The sequence below is a fragment of the Mobula birostris genome, chromosome 32, assembly GCF_030028105.1.
Source record: "Mobula birostris isolate sMobBir1 chromosome 32, sMobBir1.hap1, whole genome shotgun sequence".
NCBI classification, from domain to species: Eukaryota; Metazoa; Chordata; class Chondrichthyes; order Myliobatiformes; family Myliobatidae; genus Mobula; species Mobula birostris.
Genome location: NC_092401.1, coordinates 21,558,606 through 21,579,558, shown reverse-complemented (window position 1 = coordinate 21,579,558; position 20,953 = coordinate 21,558,606). Strand labels below are relative to the sequence as shown.

The 20,953-nt window shown below is 42.2% G+C and overlaps 1 protein-coding gene across 5 annotated transcripts in view; it reads left to right on the top strand.

The window, feature by feature from the left end:
• The first annotated feature begins 8,178 nt into the window (after positions 1–8,178).
• The window catches only part of LOC140191026 (A-kinase anchor protein 8-like), a 31,274-nt gene continuing 18,499 nt past the window's right edge, over positions 8,179–20,953 (top strand). For 4 of the 5 annotated variants that reach the window (XM_072248070.1, XM_072248069.1, XM_072248068.1 and 1 more), the window contains exon 1: positions 8,179–8,277. In XM_072248070.1, the coding sequence (XP_072104171.1) occupies positions 8,259–8,277 (19 nt within the window). In that variant the 5' untranslated portion in view covers positions 8,179–8,258. The remainder of the gene's footprint in view (positions 8,278–20,953) is intronic. The other variant, XM_072248071.1, reaches the window with a different exon arrangement.

The following is a 20,953-nucleotide window of genomic DNA, read 5'->3' as shown; positions in this document are numbered from 1 at the left end:
TAAAGCTGCCAAACTTGTGGACTTGAGAGTTAAGCCTGTTAAGTCCTTCAGAAGATCATGAAATTGCTAGTGTGTTAAGACAATTCAAAATTACATTACTTAAGGGGAAATTACAGGCTGCAGATTGCAGTAAAAGTAGCTTAGAAGTTTTGTAAGCTGCCTGCAACACGTTGCCATGCTTCATCAGTGCCATCCTCTTTCCACCTTTGATTTGGCCAACGACATCGGAGTCATTAGCAATCTTAAATATGGCATTGGAGCATCACAGTCATAAGTATAAAATGAATACAACAGGGGACTAAGCACATAGTCACAATGTAGGTTTCAAGTAGCAACTAAACCAAGGCTGTGGTAGAGTTAGGTAACTAAAAAGATGGAAATTGACATTCTTTGTGATGGCATGGATATGTTTCCTGAAGCTCATTTTGGGGTCAAAATGTCACCACAGTGTTGTGAATTGAGTTTTGTACACATATCTGCATGATGATGGTTGTTTGTGGCTAAGGCTCACAGTTTGTGATCAAAGACAAACCGAACAGAACAAGGATAAACCCTTGCAGGAACACCAGATAAAATGGTTGTGATGTGAAACACCACTGCCGGTGATTCACTGATTACATCTTTCTATTTTTATCATGGGGGCGGTGGTGAGAGAACCTAGGTAATTCTGGCAGAGTTAGTATTTATTATGCATCTCTAGTGGCCCTTGAGATGGTAGGGATGAGCACTTTCTTGCTGGGGAGCGAGTATCACGGGTATCACGTATCAGCATCAGGCTCCTAAGCAGGTCTGAATAACTTCACTCACCACAACGCTGAACTGATTCTACAACCTATAGGCTCAGTTACAAAGACTCTTTGCTACACGTTTTCAGAATTATTTTTATTTGTACAGTTTGTCTTCTTTTGCACATTGGTCAGTTGTCAGTCTTTGCCTGTTTATTTATAGTACCATATTTTATAAAATTCTATCGTATTTGTTTTTTTAACCTGGAAATTCCTACAATGAAAGGAATCTCAAAGTAGTATATAGTATCATATACATACTCTGCTAATGCATTCACCAACCTCCATGCAGAATATGACCCACCTACAACCACTTTTTGCCTTCTGTGAGCTAACCAATTCTGGATCCACAAAGCAAGGTCCCCTTGGATCCCATGCCTCCTCACTTTCTCAATAAGCCTTGCATGGGGTACCTTATCAAATGCCTTGCTGAAATCCATATATACTACATCACTGCTCTACCTTCATCAATGTGTTTAGTCACATCCTCAAAAAATTAAATCAGGCTTGTAAGGCATGACCTGCCTTTGACAAAACCATGCTGAATATTCCTAATCATATTATGCCTCTTCAAATGCTCATAAATCCTGCCTCTCAGGATTTTTTCCATCAACTTACCAGCTACTGAAGTAAAACTCACTGGTCTATAATGAACTGGGCTATCTCTACTCCCTTTCTTGAATAAGGGAACAACATCTGCAACCTTCCAATCCTCTGGAACCTCTCCCATCCCCATTGATGATGCAGAGATCATTACCAGAAGCTCAGCAATTTCCTCCCTCGCCTCCCACAGTAGCCTGGGGTACATCTCGTCCGGTCCCAGAGACTTATCCAACTTGATGCTTTCCAAAACCTTCAGCACATCCTCTGTCTTAATATCTACATGCTCAATCTTTTCAATCTGCTGTAAGTCATCCCTACAATCGCCAAGATCCTTTTCCGTAGTGAATACTGAAGCAAAGTATTCATTAAGTATCTCTGCTATCTCTCCTGGTTCCATACACACTTTTCTGCTGTCACACTTGATTAGTCCTATTCTCTCACATCTTATCCCCTTGCCCTTCATATACTTGTGGAATGCCTTGGGGTTTTTATATTTGTGGAATGCTTTGGGGTTTTCCTGTCAGAGCCTTTGCTATCCCTCCTATTCTTTCCTCCTAAGACCTTCCTTTCCAGTCCTGATGAAGGGTCTCAGCTTGAAATGTGAACTGTTTGCTCTTTTCCATAGATGCTGCCTGGCCTGCTGAGTTCCTCCAGCATTTTGTGTGTATTACCTTAAAAATACACCCTTATATCAGCCATTTCCATCCTGGGGCAAAGTCTTTGGCTGTCCAGTCGATCTGCGCCTCTTATCATCATTTATTGCCCTTCCCTGCTCCTGGAGGGTCAGAGGGATCTTGGGGTCCGAGTCAATAGGACGCTCAAAGCAGCTGCGCAGGTTGACTCTGTGGTTAAGAAAGCATACAGTGTATTGGCCTTCATCAATCATGGAATTGAATTTAGGAACCGAGAGGTAATGTTGCAGCTATATAGGACCCTCGTCAGACCCCACTTGGAGTACTGTGCTCAGTTCTGGTCGCCTCACTACAGGAAGGATGTGGAAGCCATAGAAAGGATGCAGAGGAGATTTACAAGGATGTTGCCTGGATTGGGGAGCATGCCTTATGAGAATAGGTTGAGTGAACTCAGCCTTTTCTCCTTGGAGCAACGGAGGATGAGAGGTGACCTGATAGAGGTGTATGAGATGATGAGAGGCATTGATCATGTGGATAGTCAGAGGCTTTTTCCCAGGGCTGAAATGGCTAACACAAGAAGACACAGGTTTAAGATGCTGGGGAGTAGGTACAGAAGAGATGTCAGGGGTAAGTTTTTTAAGCAGAGAGTGGTGAGTGTGTGGAGGCGGCAACGGTGGTGGAGGTGAAAACAATAGGGTCTTTTAAGAGACTTTTGGATAGGTACATGGAGCTTAGAAAAATAGAGGGCTGTGGGTAAGCCTAGTAATTTCTAAGGTAGGGACATGTTCGCACAAATTTGTGGGCCGAGGGCCTGTATTGCGCTGTAGGTTTTCTATGTTTCTACATTTGTCCTGAACAGGAGCATTCTGTTACCTTTCCTGTCAGTTACCACCACTCCCTCACCTTCATATGGTGACTCTGATCACTTCCTACAAGTCAGGTGGCCTCCTCTAAATATTGTATTGATGTTTCTTTTCCCTTCACTTCCTGGTTCCCCATGTTTTTCTCCTAATTACCTCTATACTGACCACCGTGCCACACGATTAACCTTCCAACATAAAACATATTTCTTTCTCTGTCTTCAGTACTTTTGCTGAGTGTCTCTAGTATTTTCTGATTGCACCCCTCCACCATTTATGGCATGTCTGCTCTCAGCCCCTTCCCCATATTTGCTTGATTGGACACTCCATCCACCATGCTAAGCCTTTACTTTATCATGTACTCCTGCCCGCTGTACCATCTGCAAAATACACTGTAGTCACTTACCAGGCTGTCCTAACAGCACCTCCCAAATCCATGACTCCTGCCAGCAAGGGTGGCAGATGGATGGGGAGCACCACCTGCAGGTTCCCCTCTAAGTTCCACGCCATCTTGATTTGTAAATCCACACTGAATACTGGAGGAGCTCAGCTGGTCAGACAGCATCTGCGGAGAGAAGAGTATAGCTGGTACTTTGGGTCTTTGCTTGGACTCATTTTTGTCCATAATTATAAAGTGATTGAAGGGAGGTATTGTGAGATTGCCAGAGGTAAGTGTTTTACACAGAGACTGGTGGGGTCTGCCAGGGGTAGTGGTAGAGGCAGATACATTAAGGACATTTAAGAAACTTTCCTTCCAAGTTAAAAAAAACACAATTAGTTTGCATATTTGAAAATTGGTTTACTCTATTTAGGGCTAACAACTGGGAAGGCTGAGTATTGTGCTGTCTCTCTAAATAATATTAATAAAAGGATGCAGTTACCTCCCCAATAGAAAGACCAAAACCCAGGGTGAAGGAACATCTTTATTTAGACTGCAAGTGTAAGTCTGGGATACCTGGTGGCCTGTTACTTTAATTCTTTATTGCACACTTTAGTAGCAAACTGAAAGGGGCACATCGAGTTGATGTTCAAAATAACAGGCGGTTTATTTAAAAAAAACTGGTGTGCACCAGTCAAAGTTGATATACCTGAGCATGAATTTGGTACAGATTTTACATACTTGGTTGATGAGCTGTGGCGTTCAAGTCTGGCAACCCAGGTCTGTATAAGAAAACCAGGTATGACTTGTGGAGGGCTATTTTTCAAGAGGAAAGGAACAACACCAAGCCAGGTTGGAGGTGACATTGGAAGCATGTCAACTCTGGCAGGGTTTACAAGCCATTGATTCCTACCAAGTGAAACCCAACATGGTGAATGGCAATGAGGGTTCACTCCCAGACAAGCTCAGTATCTGTTATGCTCACTTTGAAAAGGAGAATAAAACTACTGCTATGAGGATCACTGCAGTACCCAGTGACCCTGTAATCTCTGTTTCGGAAGCCGATGTCAGGCTGTCTTTCAAGATGATGAACCTTTGAACAATTGCTGGTGTGTTTCACCACCCTAATTCCGGTGGGATTTCACTGAGTTACAACACTTGAGTTAAAGCATTTCAGGATGTATATTGTATACATTTCTCTGACATTAAATTGAACTTTTGAACCTTTGAACCTTCCAAGGCAACAGGTCCCTATGGAATACCTGTTAAGGCTCTGAAAACCTGTACCAACCAACTGGCAGGGTGTTCAAAGACATTTTCGATCTCTCATTACTACAGTTGGAAGTTCCCACCTGCTTCAAAAGGGCAATGATTATACCAGTGTGCAAGAAGAGCAGGATGAGCTGCCTTAACTACTATTGTCCAGTAGCACTCTCATGTATGGTGATGAAGTGCTTTGAGAGGTCAGTTATGGCTAGAATCAACTCCTGTCTCAGCAAGGACCTAGACTTATTGAAATTTGCCTATCACCACAATAGCTCTATGCCGGACACCATCTCAGTAGGTCTACAGTGATCCAATTGGCTGTCCATGTGGTCTTGGATCACCTGTACAACACAAATACCTATGTCAGGATGCTGTTTATTGACTACAATCAGCGTTTAGCACCATCATTCTGATCAAGAGGCTCCAGAAACCGGGCCTCTGTACTTCCCTCTGCAACTGGACCCTCAACTTCCTAACTGGAAGGCCACGATCAATGGAGATTGGAAGTAACTTCTCCACCTCACTGACAATCAATACTGGCATACCTCAGGGATACGTGTTTAGCTCTACTCTCTCTCCATCCATGACTGTGTTGCTAGTTACAGCTCAAACGCTATCTATAAATTTGCTGACAATACAATCATTGTTGGCAGAATCTCAGATGTTGAGGAGAGGGAGTACAGGAGTGAGATATACCATCTAGTTGAATAGAGTCGCAGCAACAACCTTGCACTCGATGTCAGTAAGACCAAAGAACTGATTTTGGACTTCAGAAAGGGTAAGACGAGGGAAAGGGAACACACATCAGTCCTCATAGAGGAGTGAGAAATTTCAAGTTCCTGGGTGTCAATATCTCTGAGGACCTAATCTGGACACAACATATTGATGCAGCTATAAAGAAGGCAAGATAGCAGCCGTATTTCATTAAGAGTTTGAGGAAATTTGGTATGTTACCAAAAACTCTCACAAATTTCTACAGATGTACCTTGGAGAGCATTCTAACTGGTTGTGTTACCATCTGGTACGGGGGGGGGGGTTGCGCAATGGAGGATCAAAGTAAGCTGCAGAGTTGTCAAACTAGTCAGCTCCATCATGGGTTCTAGCCTCCATAGTTTCCAGGTCAGTGCCTTAGCAAGGTGGTGGAACCACCACCTCCCAGGACATGCCCTCTTCTCATTGCTGCCATTAGGAAAGGGGTACAGAATTCTGAAGGTGGAAGGTTCCGATGGAGTACCTGGTAAGGCTCTGAATACCTGTGCCAACCAACTGGCAGGAGTATTCAAGGACATTTTCAACCTCTCACTGTTATGGGTGGAAGTTCCCACTTGCTTCAAAAAGGCAACAATTATACCAGCGCCTAAGAAGAATAATGTGGGCTGCCTTAATGACTATTGCCTGGTGGCACTCATATCTACAGTGAGAAATGCTTTGAGAGGTTGGTCGTGACTAGACTGAACTCCTGCCTCAGCAAGGACCTGAACCCATTGCAATTTGCCTTTCACCACAATAGGTCAACAACAAATGCAATCTCAATGGCTCTTCACACAGCCTTATACCAGCTGGACAATACAAACACCTATGTCAGGATGCTGTTCATCGACTATAGCCCAGCATTTAATACCATCATTCTCACAATCCTGATTGAGAAGTTACAGAACCTGGGCCTCTGTACCTCCCTCTGCAATTCGATCCTCGACTTCCTAACAGGAAAACCACAATCTGTGTGGATTGGTGATAACATCTCCTCCTCGCTGACGATCAATACTGGTGCACCTCAGGAGTGTGTGCTTAGCCCACTGTTCTACTCTCTCTATACCCATGACTGTGTGGCTAGGCATAGCTCAAATACCATCTATAAATTTGCTGATGATACAACCATTGTTAGTAGAATCTCAGGTGGTGACGAGAGGGCGTACAGGAGTGAGATATGCCAACTAGTGTCGCAGCAACAACCTGGCACTCAACGTCAGTAAGACGAAAGCTGATTGTGGACTTTAGGAAGGGTAAGACAAAGGAGCACATACTAATCCTCATAAAGGGATCAGAAGTGGAGAGAGTGAGCAGCTTCAAGTTCCTGGGTGTCAAGATCTCTGAGGATCTAACCTGGCCCCAACATATCAATGCAGTTATAAAGAAGGCAAGACAGCGACTATACTTCATTAGGAGTTTGGAAAGATTTGGCATGTCAACAAATACACTTAAAAACTTCTATAGATGTACCATGGAGAGCATTCTGACAGGCTGCATCACTGTCTGGTATGGGGAGGGGGCTACTGCACAGGACCGAAAGAAGCTGCAGAGGGTTGTAAATTTAGTCAGCTCCATCTTGGGTACTAGCCTACAAAGTACCCAGGACATCTTTATGGAGGGGTATCTCAGAAAGGCAGCGTCCATTATTAAGGACCTCCAGCGCCCAGGGTTTCTCACTGTTACCATCAGGAAGGAGGTACAGAAGCCTGAAGGCATGCACTCAGCGATTCAAGAACAGCTTCTTCCCTTCTGCCATCTGATTCTTAAATGGACATTGACCCTGTGAACACTACCTCACTTTTTAAATATATATTATTTGTTTTTTGCACGATTTTTAATCTAGTCAATATACGTATACTGTAATTGATTTACTTATTATTACTTGTTTCTTCTATATTATGTATTGCATTGAATTGCTGCTGCTAAGTTATCAAATTTCACAACACATGCCGGTGATAATAAACCTGATTCTGATTCTCAGCGATTCAGGAAAAGTTTCTTCCCCCTGCCATCTGATTTCTAAATGGGCATTGAACGCATGAACTCTACCTCACTTTTTCTATTTCCTATTTTTGCACTACTTATTTAGCTATTATATATTTACTCTAATTCAGTTTTTTTCTCTCTATTATCATGTATTGCATTGTACTGCTGCTACAAGGTTATCAAATTTCATGACAAATGCCAATGATATTAACCCTGATTCTGATTGCCTAAGGTGTTTTGATTAAACAGTTCATGGTCTCAGGCAAAAAATGCACTTAATTTATCACACACAAAATGGGGGGAACTCAGCAGGCCAGGCAGCATTTTGTGTGTGTTATAGTCATTGTCATACTTTATTGATCCCAGGAGGAAATTGGTTTTCGTTACAGTTGCACCATAAATAATAAATAGTCATAGAACCATAAATAGTTAAATAGTAATATGTAAATTATGAAGTAAGTCCAGGACCAGCCTATCGGCACAGGGTGTCTGACCCTCCAAGGGAGGAGTTGTAAAGTTTGATGGCTACAGGCAGGGATGACATCCTATGATGCTCTGTGCTGTATCTTGGAGAAATGAGTCTCTGGCTGAATGTACTCCTGTGCCCACCCAGTACATTATGTAGTTGATGGGAGACATTGACCAAGATGGCATGCAACTTAGACACCATCCTCTTTTCCTTGCTTGGATTTCCAGCATCTGCACCTTCTTCTCTTGTTTGTGCTGGGATGACTTTAATTTATCTGTGTTTGTCAAAGCCAGCTGCTTTGAACAACACCCCGTTGGGTGTGATAGTAGTCACAGTCAATTTAAAGTCGAGGAGCGCATCGGCCACCCTGGAAAAACAGGCAGAACCAGCCTACGATGGCACGTGATCCGCCCAACCCGGCCGCGGTTCACGTGACTCGTCCACCGGCGCGCGCCTCACGTATCCCGCCCTCCCCGGCTCTTCCGACGTCATTGAGGCCCGAACGTTTCTGACTGAAGCGGGATCACAATGGACGGTCGCTATGGAGGTTAGTGTGATCGGGGATTTTTCATGGTGATTCTCATCTATCATTAAAGCTCACAGCTGAGTTATTGAGAACTATGTACAAGTATAGCATTTGATGTCGCTCTGACGTGATCGCTACAAATAATCCCTAGTTGGGGGCGCCTTTGATACTGGTTTATATTTCCTCATCTTATTCGCTGATTGGCTGAGTTGCCGCCAATGCACAATATGATAGGTTAATAGCGCTGTCAATCACTACCCGCCAGCCTGGCTCTCCTAGCACTCGAGCTGACGCGTTTTATCTTTAACTGGCATAGCGCTTAAAGTAAATCAGGTAATACGGCCGTGAATGGAAATGACAGTTTCAAAATATATTTCGCTTATTTTTGGTTAAAATGCGATCTTTGCGCATGCGATGCTGTAGCTGGCACGCGATTTCCACGTGTGGTTGTGAATTTAAATGACGATTTTTTAAAAACACTTCTTGAGAAGTTTATGTGTGAGTCCTGCATTTGTACGCATGTAATTTACCGCAGTATGTTTATTCCAGGCGAGAAGGTGGTCACTGGACTCCCGCTTTTCTTCCTGCAGTAGTCTCGCTTTAACGCCACAAAATGGCGTCGGCCTCCTTCCCGCCCCCGCCCCGCGTGCACGCGCGCACGCTCGCGTGGTCGGTGGGATCCTGAATTTGCCCACCGCGCGCGTTTTGGAGTTTCCCCTCATTAATCCTTAGCGATGCCAAAAACCGCCGTTAGAGACTCCCTACCTGCAAAGAATATCTCACGCCCTTATAAAATCCTTACAAAATTTTTTTCTCATTAATGTACTTCCCAAGAACGTGTCAGGACACCAGAAGTCCTGATGCCGTGTTTCAACTCGTAACATAAGCAGTTCCTCCTCCCAGCAGATGCCGCTCATCTTGCTGACTTCCTCTAGCAAGTTGTTACTCCAGATTCCATCATCTGCGTTCTCTTGTGTTTTTCTTGGTCCAACACTTACACTCTCTGCTCTTAACCTTTTTTGACCTTGCAGCAACTTGTGTCTCAGATTGGTAAGTGCAAGGTTGTCTATTTTTTTGACCATCTCAATTTCCTTAAGATGGCGTTTGCCATGCTTGAAGTATCCCTTGATCCAATGGGTGTATGCAGTACACTTCCTTGGAAATTAACGTTAACGTGCACAGAAACTGGAAATGCTCAGATGGTCAGGCACAATTCATAGAAAATGAAACAAGTTGATGAATATTCTAAGGTACATGCTACAACAACAGGTGAAGGTCATTGATTCCAGGAAGTACAATCCCTCTTGTAGCACTAAAACTTGTTCACAATTGTCCACTAATTTTCCTTTGTTAATCTTCTGTTACTTAAAGCAACAATTTATAGCAACTAGTCACCTACCTGCCCATCTTTGGGTTTGGGAGGAATCTTGAGTACCTGGAGTATGTGGTCAGAGGAGAACATAGAAACTACACACAGACTGCAGCCCAAGTCAGGGTCAAGTGCAGGTCTCTATAATGCTGCTACTACTACTCTGATGTGCATTATTGCCCCTCTCTCCATAGATACAAGTTGAATTGTTGGGTGTTTTGTAAACTTTTTATTGCATCTGAATTATTTTGCTTTTTGATCAATGTTTGGTATTTGAATTTCAAGAAAGCCTTGTGGCTGCTTCTGTATCTATTTTAATGAGGATAGCAATAATAATTTAATTGCAAGATGTTCCAACCATCCATAAGTCACTACACTAAAGCAAATCACACTAGAAATGCACAGCAGGATAGGTAGAAAGAGAGGCTGTTATGTTTGAAAATGCCTCCTAATGTTGATAATATGGCAATCTTGGCTTAAAGTTATGTTGTACAGATTTAATTGTGTTCACTTACCTCCTTTTGCTAGATACGTGCATGTCTGGTATCAGCATCGGTTGTTGAAGCAGATGTAATGGTCAATTCTACAAACGTTTGTATATCATCTCCACTCTTATTCCTCTTCATTAAAAGCAGGAATATTATTTATTGCAAAATATAACTATCCTTGTCCTTGCACTTGGACTAAATGCACTTGCACTAAATGATGACTTCTTTGAGGAAAATTGCAGTTGCATCCATGCAACCAAAGAACATGGTTCCATCTTGCTGATAAAGTTGTGTGTCATACTGTTTTTGTAGTTTTGTTAATTGTATTTGAATTTAATCTAGTTTACTTAAGGATTTTACTCGTATATTGATTTCTTTTAAGCTGGGGTGATCGTTGTTCATTTAGAGCAGAGTTATTAGCATTGCAAATATTAGAAATGGCCATTTTCAAACAGGCATTTGAGATGTTAATATCACTGGAAGCAATATTGCTTACTAAATGTTTCTATATTTGAAATTCCCCAGGTGCTTCCTTTATCCCTACACTCAATTACAACCAATTGTGTGCTTGCTAATTATGATGAGTATGGATGGATAGAACTGAAGAGGGACTATGCTTTATAGTCATACTTTATTGATCCCAGCGGAAATTGGTTTTCGTTACAGTTGCACCATAAATAATAGTAATAAAACCATAAATAATTAAATAGTAATATGTAAATTATGCCAGGAAATAAGTCCAGGACCAGCCTAGTGGCTCAGGATGTCTGACCCTCCAAGGGAAGAGTTGTAAAGTTTGATGGCCACAGGCAGGAATGACTTCCTATGACGCTCTGTGTTGCATGTCGGTGGAATGAGTCTCTGGCTGAATGTACTCCTGTGCCCAACTAGTACATTATGTAGTGGATAGGAGACATTGTCCAAGATGGCATGCAACTTGGACAGCATCCTCTTTTCAGACACAACTGTGAGAGAGTCCAGTTCCATCCCCACAACATCACTGGCCTTATGAATGAGTTTGTTGATTCTGTTGGTGTTTGCCACGCTCAGCCTGCTGCCCCAACACACAACAGCAAACATGATGGCACTGGCCACCACAGACTCGTAGAACATCCTCAGCATCGTCCGGCAGATGTTAAAGGACCTCAGTCTCCTCAGGAAATAGAGATGGCTCTGACCCTTCTTGTAGACAACCTCAGTGTTCTTTGACCAGTCCAGTTTATTGTCAATTCGTATCCCCAGGTATTTGTAATCCTCCACCATGTCCACACTGACCCCCTGGATGGAAACAGGGGTCACCGGTACCTTAGCTCTCCTCAGGTCTACCACCAGCTCCTTAGTCTTTTTCACATTAAGCTGCAGATAATTCTGCTCGCACCATGTGACAAAGTTTCCTACCGTAGCCCTGTACTCAGCCTCATCTCCCTTGCTGATGCATCCAACTATGGCAGAGTCATCTGAAAACTTCTGAAGGTGACAAGAATCCATCTGTATTCCCAGCTTTTTAGTATTAACTAATTCCATCCAACCTTACTTGTTCCTTGGCCATCTGCCTTTTGATTGTATTATATTTCTCCATTCTTAACAGAGTTATGGTAGGCACTCACCTGGGTTGGACATTGATGACTGTTTCAGGTTTTTATTTTAACTGTGCTACAGTGGGCAAAATCACCTTCAATGCAAAAGTCCAAGATGTTGGTGAAATTAAAATGATTCCTTTTGCACACTTCTGCTCTAGCCAATTCTATCACTTTTATTCGTAGCTTGTGATTCTCAAGCAGTTGTAAACATGTTCAGATTTTATTCATGAATGTAATCATTGGGCTTATTTGCAACCTTTTGCAGATCAGAGTAATGATTGTGCTGCCTTCAGTCACTTTGGCCTGGTGGTTTAAAGTGATGACTTTTTCAATAACCGTAGACAAGCAATTGCTTTTCATCCTTATGGAACTACAGGTTTATGTTTACTCCTAACCACTTTGTGTTGCTTAATTGAAAGTTAAATCTTCTATTGTGCTGATGGTCAAAATTTAGCTCAGGAGTAAAATTATCTTTGTTTGTTTCCTGCTTGAAAATAATTGTAGCTTCTTGGGGCAGTTTGTGTTGAAAAATGAATTTGAATTTTCATCTGCAGATTTTTGTGCTCATAGAACTTTAAGCATTACAACACAGGAAAAGGCCCTTCGGTCCATGACTTTGCCCCAGGCTAAACTAATCCCTTCTGCTTACATAATATTCATATGCTTCAATTTTCTGCACATCAATTGCATAAGACTTAAACATATCTATTGTGCTTGCCTCCACCGCTAGAAAAGTGTGCATGCATTCCAAGTATCCATCATTCTGTTCTTTTTACAAAAGTTTGTAGAGTCAAAGAACAAGCAGGTCCTCTGGTCCAGTGGTCCCCAACCCAGACCGATACATTGCCGCGAAGAATGCAATGGTGCAGTGGTAGCCAGGCTGCACCCAGAACATCTTTAAGAAAAAAAGCCGAAATAAACAAGCTAATTAATTACGTGCCGCCTCTGATCTAGGCTGACATTTACATACCGGGTGACACCTAATTAATTAGCTTGTTTATTTCGGCTTTTTTCTTAAAGTTGTGCTGGGTGCGTCCCGGCCACCGCTGCATGCTTCGCGGTATTGTATCAGTCCATGGCCCAGAGTTTGGGGACCACTGGTCTAGTCCATCTAGCCTGTGCTGGTGTGGATTTCTGCGTGGTCTGTTCTATCTGCATGTGGACCATTGCCCTTCATAACACTCTCATCCATGTACCTCTCCAAACTTACATGTTACTATTGAACCCACATCTTCTGCTGGCAACTCGTTCCACATTTGCTGCACCTTAGGAGTGAAGTAGTTCCCCCTCATATTCCCTTAGATATTTTACCTTTTGCCTTAAACCTATGACCTTTAGTTTTAGTCTCACCCAAATGATAGAGAAAAAAAAGCTTGTAGACATTTACCTAATCTTCGGTATACCCTTATAATGTTGTATACTTCAATGAAATCTCCCCTGATTCTCCTATGCTCTAGGGAATAAAATCCTTGCCTTTCTCTTCACCATTTACACCTTGGACTTCAACTACTGCACAGAGTCTTGTCATCTTCAGAAGTTTTGGGATGACTCTGCCATAGTTGGATGCATCAGCAAGGGAGATGAGGCGGAATACAGGGCTACAGTAGGAAACTTTGTCACATGCTGTGAGCAGAATTATCTGCAGCTTAATGTGAAAAAGGCTAAGGAGCTGGTGGTAGACCTGAGGAGAGCTAAGGTACTGGTGACCCCTGTTTCCATCCAGGGGGTCAGTGTGGACATGGTGGAGGATTACAAATACCTGGGGATACGAATTGACAATAAACTGGGCTGGTCAAAGAACACTGACTGAGGCTGTCTACAAGAAGGGTCAGAGCCGTCTCTATTTCCTGAGGAGACTGAGGTCCTTTAACATCTGCTGGACGATGCTGAGGATGTTCTACGAGTCTGTGGTGGCCAGTGCTATCATGTTTGCTGTTGTATGCTGGGGCAGCAGGCTGAGAGTGGCAGACACCAACAGAATCAACAAACTCATTCATAAGGCCAGTGATGTTGTGGGGATGGAACTGGACTCTCTGACGGTGGTGTCTGAAAAGAGGATGCTGTCTAAGTTGCATGCCATCTTGGTCAATGTTTCCCATCCACTACATAATGTACTGGTTGGGCACAGGAGTACATTCAGCCAGAGACTCATTCCACCGAGATGCAGCACAGAGCATCATAGGAAGTCATTCCTGCCCGTGGCCATCAAACTTTACAACTCCTCCCTTGGAGGGTCAGACGTCCTGAGCCAATAGGCTGGTCCTGGACTTATTTCATAATTTACTGGCATAATTTTACATATTACTATTTAACTATTTATGGTTCTATTACTATTTATTATTTATGGAGCAACTGTAACGAAAACCAATTTCCCCCAGGATTAATAAAGTATGACTATTTGACCTATTTCTGTAACTCTATTCCTCAAGTCCTGGAAATATCTTTGCAAATTTTCCTGCACTTTTCCAAGCTTATTGATGTCTTTTCTGTAGGTTGGTCGCCAGACCTGTACACGAAACTCTAAATTTGGCCTTGCCAACCTCTTGTACAGCTTCAATGTAATATCCAACCGCTGTACTCAGTGCCCTGATTGATGAAGATGAATGTGCCAAAGCTCTCTTTACAATCTTTTCTACCTGTGATGTCACTTTCAAGAAATCATGGATCTGTATTCCTGTGTCTCTTTGTGTTACTTTGCACCCAAGTGTCATCCTTGTCACGTGAACAAAGTCACCAGAGAGAATACCGGTAGATATGAAGCGGTCTCTTTATTTGATTAATGAGACAGAGCAGGTGTCATATTGAGACCCTTTTCAGAGGGAAAAGGCCTGCATGACCTGACACTACACATTTTATATGCTAAAAATGAAAGGACATTTCAGAATAAAGATCAAAGGACAATTGCATATTTACAATGAGTCAGTTGAACTTCCTTTCTAAAGTCCACATAGACATCAGTTGGTATATTGTGGACACGTTCCTTAGGATCATGGTTTTCATGACCTTGTGGAGCAGATGGATTTGAGGACCTCTACATCCCTTCATTTGATAGTCAAACGTTTTGTGAAGTTGAGAAAAATTCTGTACAGCGATTCTTACTTCATGTTTTTCTTTGGCTTTTAGAGAAAACTAAACCAGGTTTTCCCCCGCCATTGGAAGGTAGAGCGTTCCTATGAAACGGTTCATAAGCCGAAATGTCGTAAAGCGAAGAAGCAATTACCATTTATTTATATGGGAACATTTTGTGAGCGTTCGCAGACCCAAAAATAACCTACCAAATCATGCCAAATAACACATAAAACCTTAAATAGCAGTAACATATAGTAAAACCAGGAATGATATGATAAATATACAGCCTATATAAAGTAGAAATACTTTTCCACAATCATTACTGAACTGTTCTCCGTAGCAAAAATCTCACGCAAGCGCCGTTGGCGGAAAATCTCACGCAAGCGCTGTTGGCAAAAACATGGCGCAAGTGCTCTCCAGAACCTTTAAGCTATGAAGCTGCCAAATCATACCAAATAACAGGTAAAAATACACAGCCTATATAAAGTAGAAATAATGTATGTACAGTGTAGTATCACTTACAGGAATTGGGATGACAGCACCGAGCACACTGAGGATGGTGTGTTAGGCTGAGTCAGAGTTTGGGTGGTGCAGTGGCCCCCATCCTCCAGACAACCGAGTGATACATTGCTGCAAAGCATGCAGGGGTCCAGCGGTAGCCGGGAGGCACACAACACGTCTTGAAAAAAGCCTAAATAACCATGCTAATTAATTAGGTGCTGCCCGGCACGTAATTGTCGGCCCAGATCAGTGCAGATTTCCGATTGCGTCATCTCTGAATTGGGCTGACAACTATGTGTCGGTGGCACCTAATTAATTAGCATGTTTATTTTGGCTTTTTTCTTAAAGATGAGCTGGGTGCCTCCAGGCTACCGTTGCGTTCTCCGTGAATCGGTATCTGTCCGTGGCCTGGGGTTTGGGGTGGTGGGACACTGGGGTGTCATCTCGTCATCGTCTGTTTCCATTAGAGCAGGTAGCTCATCTTCTATCTCTGCCTGCCTCGATGTCGAGGTTCGTCGTCTGATGTGGAAGGCTTGCTTGACTGCTGAGCCTTGCGCATTTTTCTATCACACAGTTCTTTGTAAGGACTCAAATCATCCTGAAAATATCCCCTAAACCGACGTACCCTTTCAAAATTGAAGTTGTACTTTATCATTACTCATTCAGTTTCAATGTTATCCTTTTTTCTTCCAATTGCATCAGCTCTTCATCTGTCAGTTCTTGGTCATGGGAACCCAAAAACTCTTCAACATGTTCGTCAGCTTCCACAAGACAAACTCACGTTGTCCTTACTTCGTTCACCACAATCAAAACGCTTAATTATGTCTAGTTTTACGCTAAATGTAACACCCTTACGAGCTCTTTCAGGCTTTTCCGATACCTTAGAACTCATCTTGCAAACGGCTGCTCACAGGCACATGTTTAAGCCATGCCGGTGAGAATCCAGGGGAGAGCGGCTGCTCGGGGCGCGTGCTGATTTTTTTTCGTAACAGTGAAAACACCTTCTGAAAGTGAAAACAGGGTACTATTGTAGGTCTTTTGTAACGGTGACTGTGAGGTTTCGTAAAGCGAACGTTCGAAAAGTAGAGGACACCTGTATTATGATTCTGGGAAGAACTTTTTTCCCCCACTGAGAAGTAGTGATTGAGCAGGATCCTTGCAATAATTTTTCCTTGAATTACCACATTCAGGCTTGCCTCCTTTCATGAATGTTCTCATAGTTATGACATTCTTTGTTTGATAAAAGTATTTCATTATGTTTTGGCGCTGAAGGGGTTTTTAGTGCTCAGTAACCCTGGCTTTTCAGTTGTTGAAATAATTGTTACCAACCCCTAGATGGACTGGTGCAGCGCTGGAATTGTGGTGGATAGTATGCTGTGAAAACAAATGAAATCACAGATATTATAATTTGAAACAAAAAGAAAGGAAGGTGCTGGAAGAACAGAACCGGTCAAGCAATATTTGTGGATGGAGAAACCAGTCAAGTTTTGGATCAGCAACCCCTTCTCTGGTTCTGCTTGACTGGCTGAGTTCTTCTAGCATTTCAGTTTTTTTTTCTGGTTTCAGAACCTTTACTTCCATTTGTTTTTTATTACTGTGAATTCACTGCAATTTTTCTAGATATGCCTACCTTGAAGATCTCCTCCCTTTCTGATCAAAATGCACTTCCACATCCTCATTTCTTTATCCAGTCCTGACTGGTTTCTCTTTCCACAGATGCTGCTTAACTGATTGGGTTCTTCCAGCATTTGTTTTTTTGTCATTGTCCTTGGAATGCTTGTTGCTGCATTGGACTTTAACTGCCTAGATAAGCTCTCTATGTATCAGCAGAATGGTGCCTTTCATAGTGGAAAGATCTGTGCTTTTTGCAGTTATAAACGCAAAAGATTCTGCAGATGTTGGAAATCTAGAGTGACACACAAAATGCTGAAGAAACTCAAAACTGGTCAAGCAGCATCCATGGAAGGGTCTCGGCCCAAAACATCAACTCGTTATTCCTTTCCATAAATGCTGGTTGACCTGCTGAGTTTCTCCAGCATTGTATGTATATTTAAGTTATCAGCTGTTCCTGGATCTTTTGTTCTCTTTCCATTCATACCATCTGTCTCTTGGACTGGGAGTATGTTGTTGGATGTCGGCCATAAGTTGATTCTCCTTAAATGTGATGTTTCAAATCCGCCCCTGTCTATCCTTGTAGGCAATCTGGACTTGTGTAAGCTGTGGCTGATTTGATTATTGTATTGTCCCAGGTTCCTTGAATAGCAATGAGGAGGGCAGGTATCATGCCAGGTTCTTGGCACACTATAATGCTATAATAATCTCTTTTACTATTAGTAATCTCATTCTTTGGACTGTATCAAGAGTGCTAAACAAAGTACTACAAACCTGTGCCATAAAGGGTGAATTTACCATTCTCTTTCTAGTTGTATCTGCTTGTTCTCCCATGTTTCGTGAACTATCATATCAAGCTTTCCTGCTCGTGTTAGTTTCCTGCCAATAAAAAATATACAGTACTGTGCAAACATCTTAAACACCCTAGATATTTTGTATTAATTTTGTTTTAGTTGTTTATTTTTGACTTCTGCATTAGTGTCAATAGAAGGGAGCAAATTTTATATTTCCAAACATTCATTTTCCAAAATATTAAATGTTAGTGAATTGTTTTAACAAAGTAATTATTTTCAAATAAAAGCTTAGTTATTTTGTAGATATATAACTCAGTGAATAATTAAACAAGTAACAAACAGGTGATAATGATCAATGACATAATGTGTTGAGTGAACTAAACCGATTAATTGAAATAGAAACTGGTATAGAAGGAATCAAACTGGGCGAAGGACAACCAAACTAAAAGGTAAGGATGTGGCCGATATGACAGTTTAATCTTCAAACTGTAATTCTTACACTAAGGAAAGAGTGAGCAAGGTGGTCATCCTGCATCAGCAAGATCTTTCCCAAGCAGAAATTTTGTGACAGACAGGAGTTTTAAGATGTACTGTCCAAGTAGCACAAAGAAACGGGTAAGGTTGAGGACCAGAAATGCAGTGGTCAGCCAACTGAAATGGATTACAGCAGACGAGATACATCAAACTGTCATCCTTTCTAAATCGGAAGAAGTCCAGCACTGCTATTGACTCTGAACTGATAGAAACTTCTAGAACCCAAGTACACCCCTCTACAGTCTGGAGAAGTCTTATTGGAAGAGGTCTGCATGGAAGAGATGCTACCAAAAAGCTATTCCTCCAAAGTAGAAACAGTCAAGAGACCCACCTACACACACAAACACAAGGACTGGGGTGCTGAACAATGGCAGCAAGTGCTCTGGACTGATAATTAAATTTTTGTATTTTTGGCTCAAGGAAGAGGCAGTTTGTAGAAGAGCTGGAGAGCACTGGATGGATGAGTGTCTGCAGTCAACAGTGAGGCTGAGATGTGTAAGCAGATTCTCATCCATCACACAGTAACATCAGGAAGTGTCTTAATCTTTCCAACTTCATTTTGAAGCAGGACAATGACCCTTAACACACATCCAAGGTCATAAAGAACTATCTTCAGCCAAAAGAAGATCAAGGGGTTCTGTAACTAATGGTAATGCCTCGAAGTCCCTGATCTCAACAACATTGAGGCTGTCTGGGATTATCTGGAGAGACAGAAGCAAGTGAGACAACCAAAGTCTGCAGAAGAACTGTGGCAAGTTCTCCAAGATGCAACTCATTTTCACAATTAGCTTTCTGTACTTGGGTCAATAGTAGCTTTGTGCCCTTCTTCTATGGTCATTAATGTGGTTTGTACATCATTAAAATCTTGGTACTGTTGGCGCATAGTTTCCACGTTTGCAGGTGGCACAGAGCCTAAAGGTGTAGTGAGTGAGCTCTGAATTTTGAATTTCTCAGAAATAACTAATGCAATCAAAGTTGTCTCTTAAATCAGTTAAATCTAGGGAATAAATAACTATTGCCAATCAATGAGGCAACTGTAGAATTGAGACTTCAATAAAAATTCCACAGAACAGAAAGTAGTCATGTGTTAATTGCAGGTTAAACAAGCGCAATTCCAAAGATTTGCTGCCCTCTGCAAAGAAAGCAATATTGGAAATAGTACTTATTCAAAGTATTGACACACAATAGCTATCCAAGAAACTTCATCTTTGCAGGAGAAACAACCTTTTAACTCCTATTGAACAGACAAGAAAGAGGCTAACCCACTGGTCCCCAACCTCCGGGTTGCGGATGGACACATTGCCGTGGTGCAACAGTGGCCGGAACGCACCCAGCACATCTTTAAGAAAAAAAACCTAAATAAACAAACTAATTAATTAGGTGCCGCCCGGCACGTAAATATTGGCCCAGATCAGAGGCGACACAATCGGCAATGTTCCATGTAAATGAAATTCTGACCTTTTATTCTTTCTCACATAAAGTCTAGTCTGTTGCCTGCTTTGCCTTGAAATTCCCATGGAACCTGAGTTGTGTGTTAATTTGGATCAAGTTACCTGGTATCCTAAAGCTTTCGCGGGAAACATGGGCAGAAAGTCATTGCTGAAAAGAATCATCATGAAAGTGCACCAAATCTGTAGCAAAGCTTTAAGAGAGACTGGGTGTGAATTAGACTTGGGTTTCCTGTGGTATACAAAATGCTGGAGGAACTCAGCCGGTCAGGCAGCATCTGTGGAAATGAATAAACAGGTGATTATTAGGGCTGAGACCTTCAGGACTACAAAGGAAGGGAGAAGATGCCAGAATAAAAAAGGGGAGGGGAAGGAGGATAGCTAGAAGGTGATAGGTGAAGCCCGGTGGGTGGGAAAGTTAAAGGGGTGGAGAGGAAGAAATCTGATGGGAGAAGAGAGTGCACCATGGGAGAAAGGGAAGAAGGGTAATAGGTAGGTGGGAAAGTTACTGGAAGGCAAAATCAATGCTCATACAATCAGGTTAGAGGCTACCCATGTGGAATATGAGGTGTCCTTCCACTTGAGAGTGACCTCATCATGGCACGAGGACCGATTTGTTGAAACTGGAATGGGAATAGGACTTAAAATGAGCCACCGGAAAATTCTGCTTTTGGTGGATTATGTTTACAGTTTTCGTCATCCCGGTAAACTTGCCCACTTCCCGTAATTTGTTGCCTTAAGTCATTAATTTTCATTCTGCAGGTAGATCATTTGTAAGTAATATAGGCCACATGTTCATAATTACGATCTGAGAGAGTGTGATGCATCTGTTGTACTGCTAGGATTTGAATTTGGAGAACCACGTGATTTGTGACAGTTTTCAAACTGCAGAATCTGTTTCATAGTTTCATTTTCAAATCTGCTTGATTATATGCTTTTTTAATTCTGTCTTCCAATCTTATGAAAAACATCTTTTATGATGTGGAAAATAGTCTAATTCTTTTGCTCAATCTTTAGGCCATTTAACAGAGCTTTCATTTATTATTGTCTTTCTCTGCCTGATAATACCTTACCAATACAGCATTTTTTTCATTTGTCTTGTATGGGGATCCTTTTGTCTTTGGGTGACAAAGGGGAAGAAGGCACCATGGTAGCGTAGCAGTTAGCGCAATGCTGTAGCAGCTCAGAGTTGAATTGAAATTCCAGTGCTGTTCTCCCTGTGTTCTCCTCTGGGTGCTCCAGTTTCCTCCCACAGTCCAAAGGCATTCCGGTTAGTAGGTTAATTGTCCTGTGATTTGGCTAG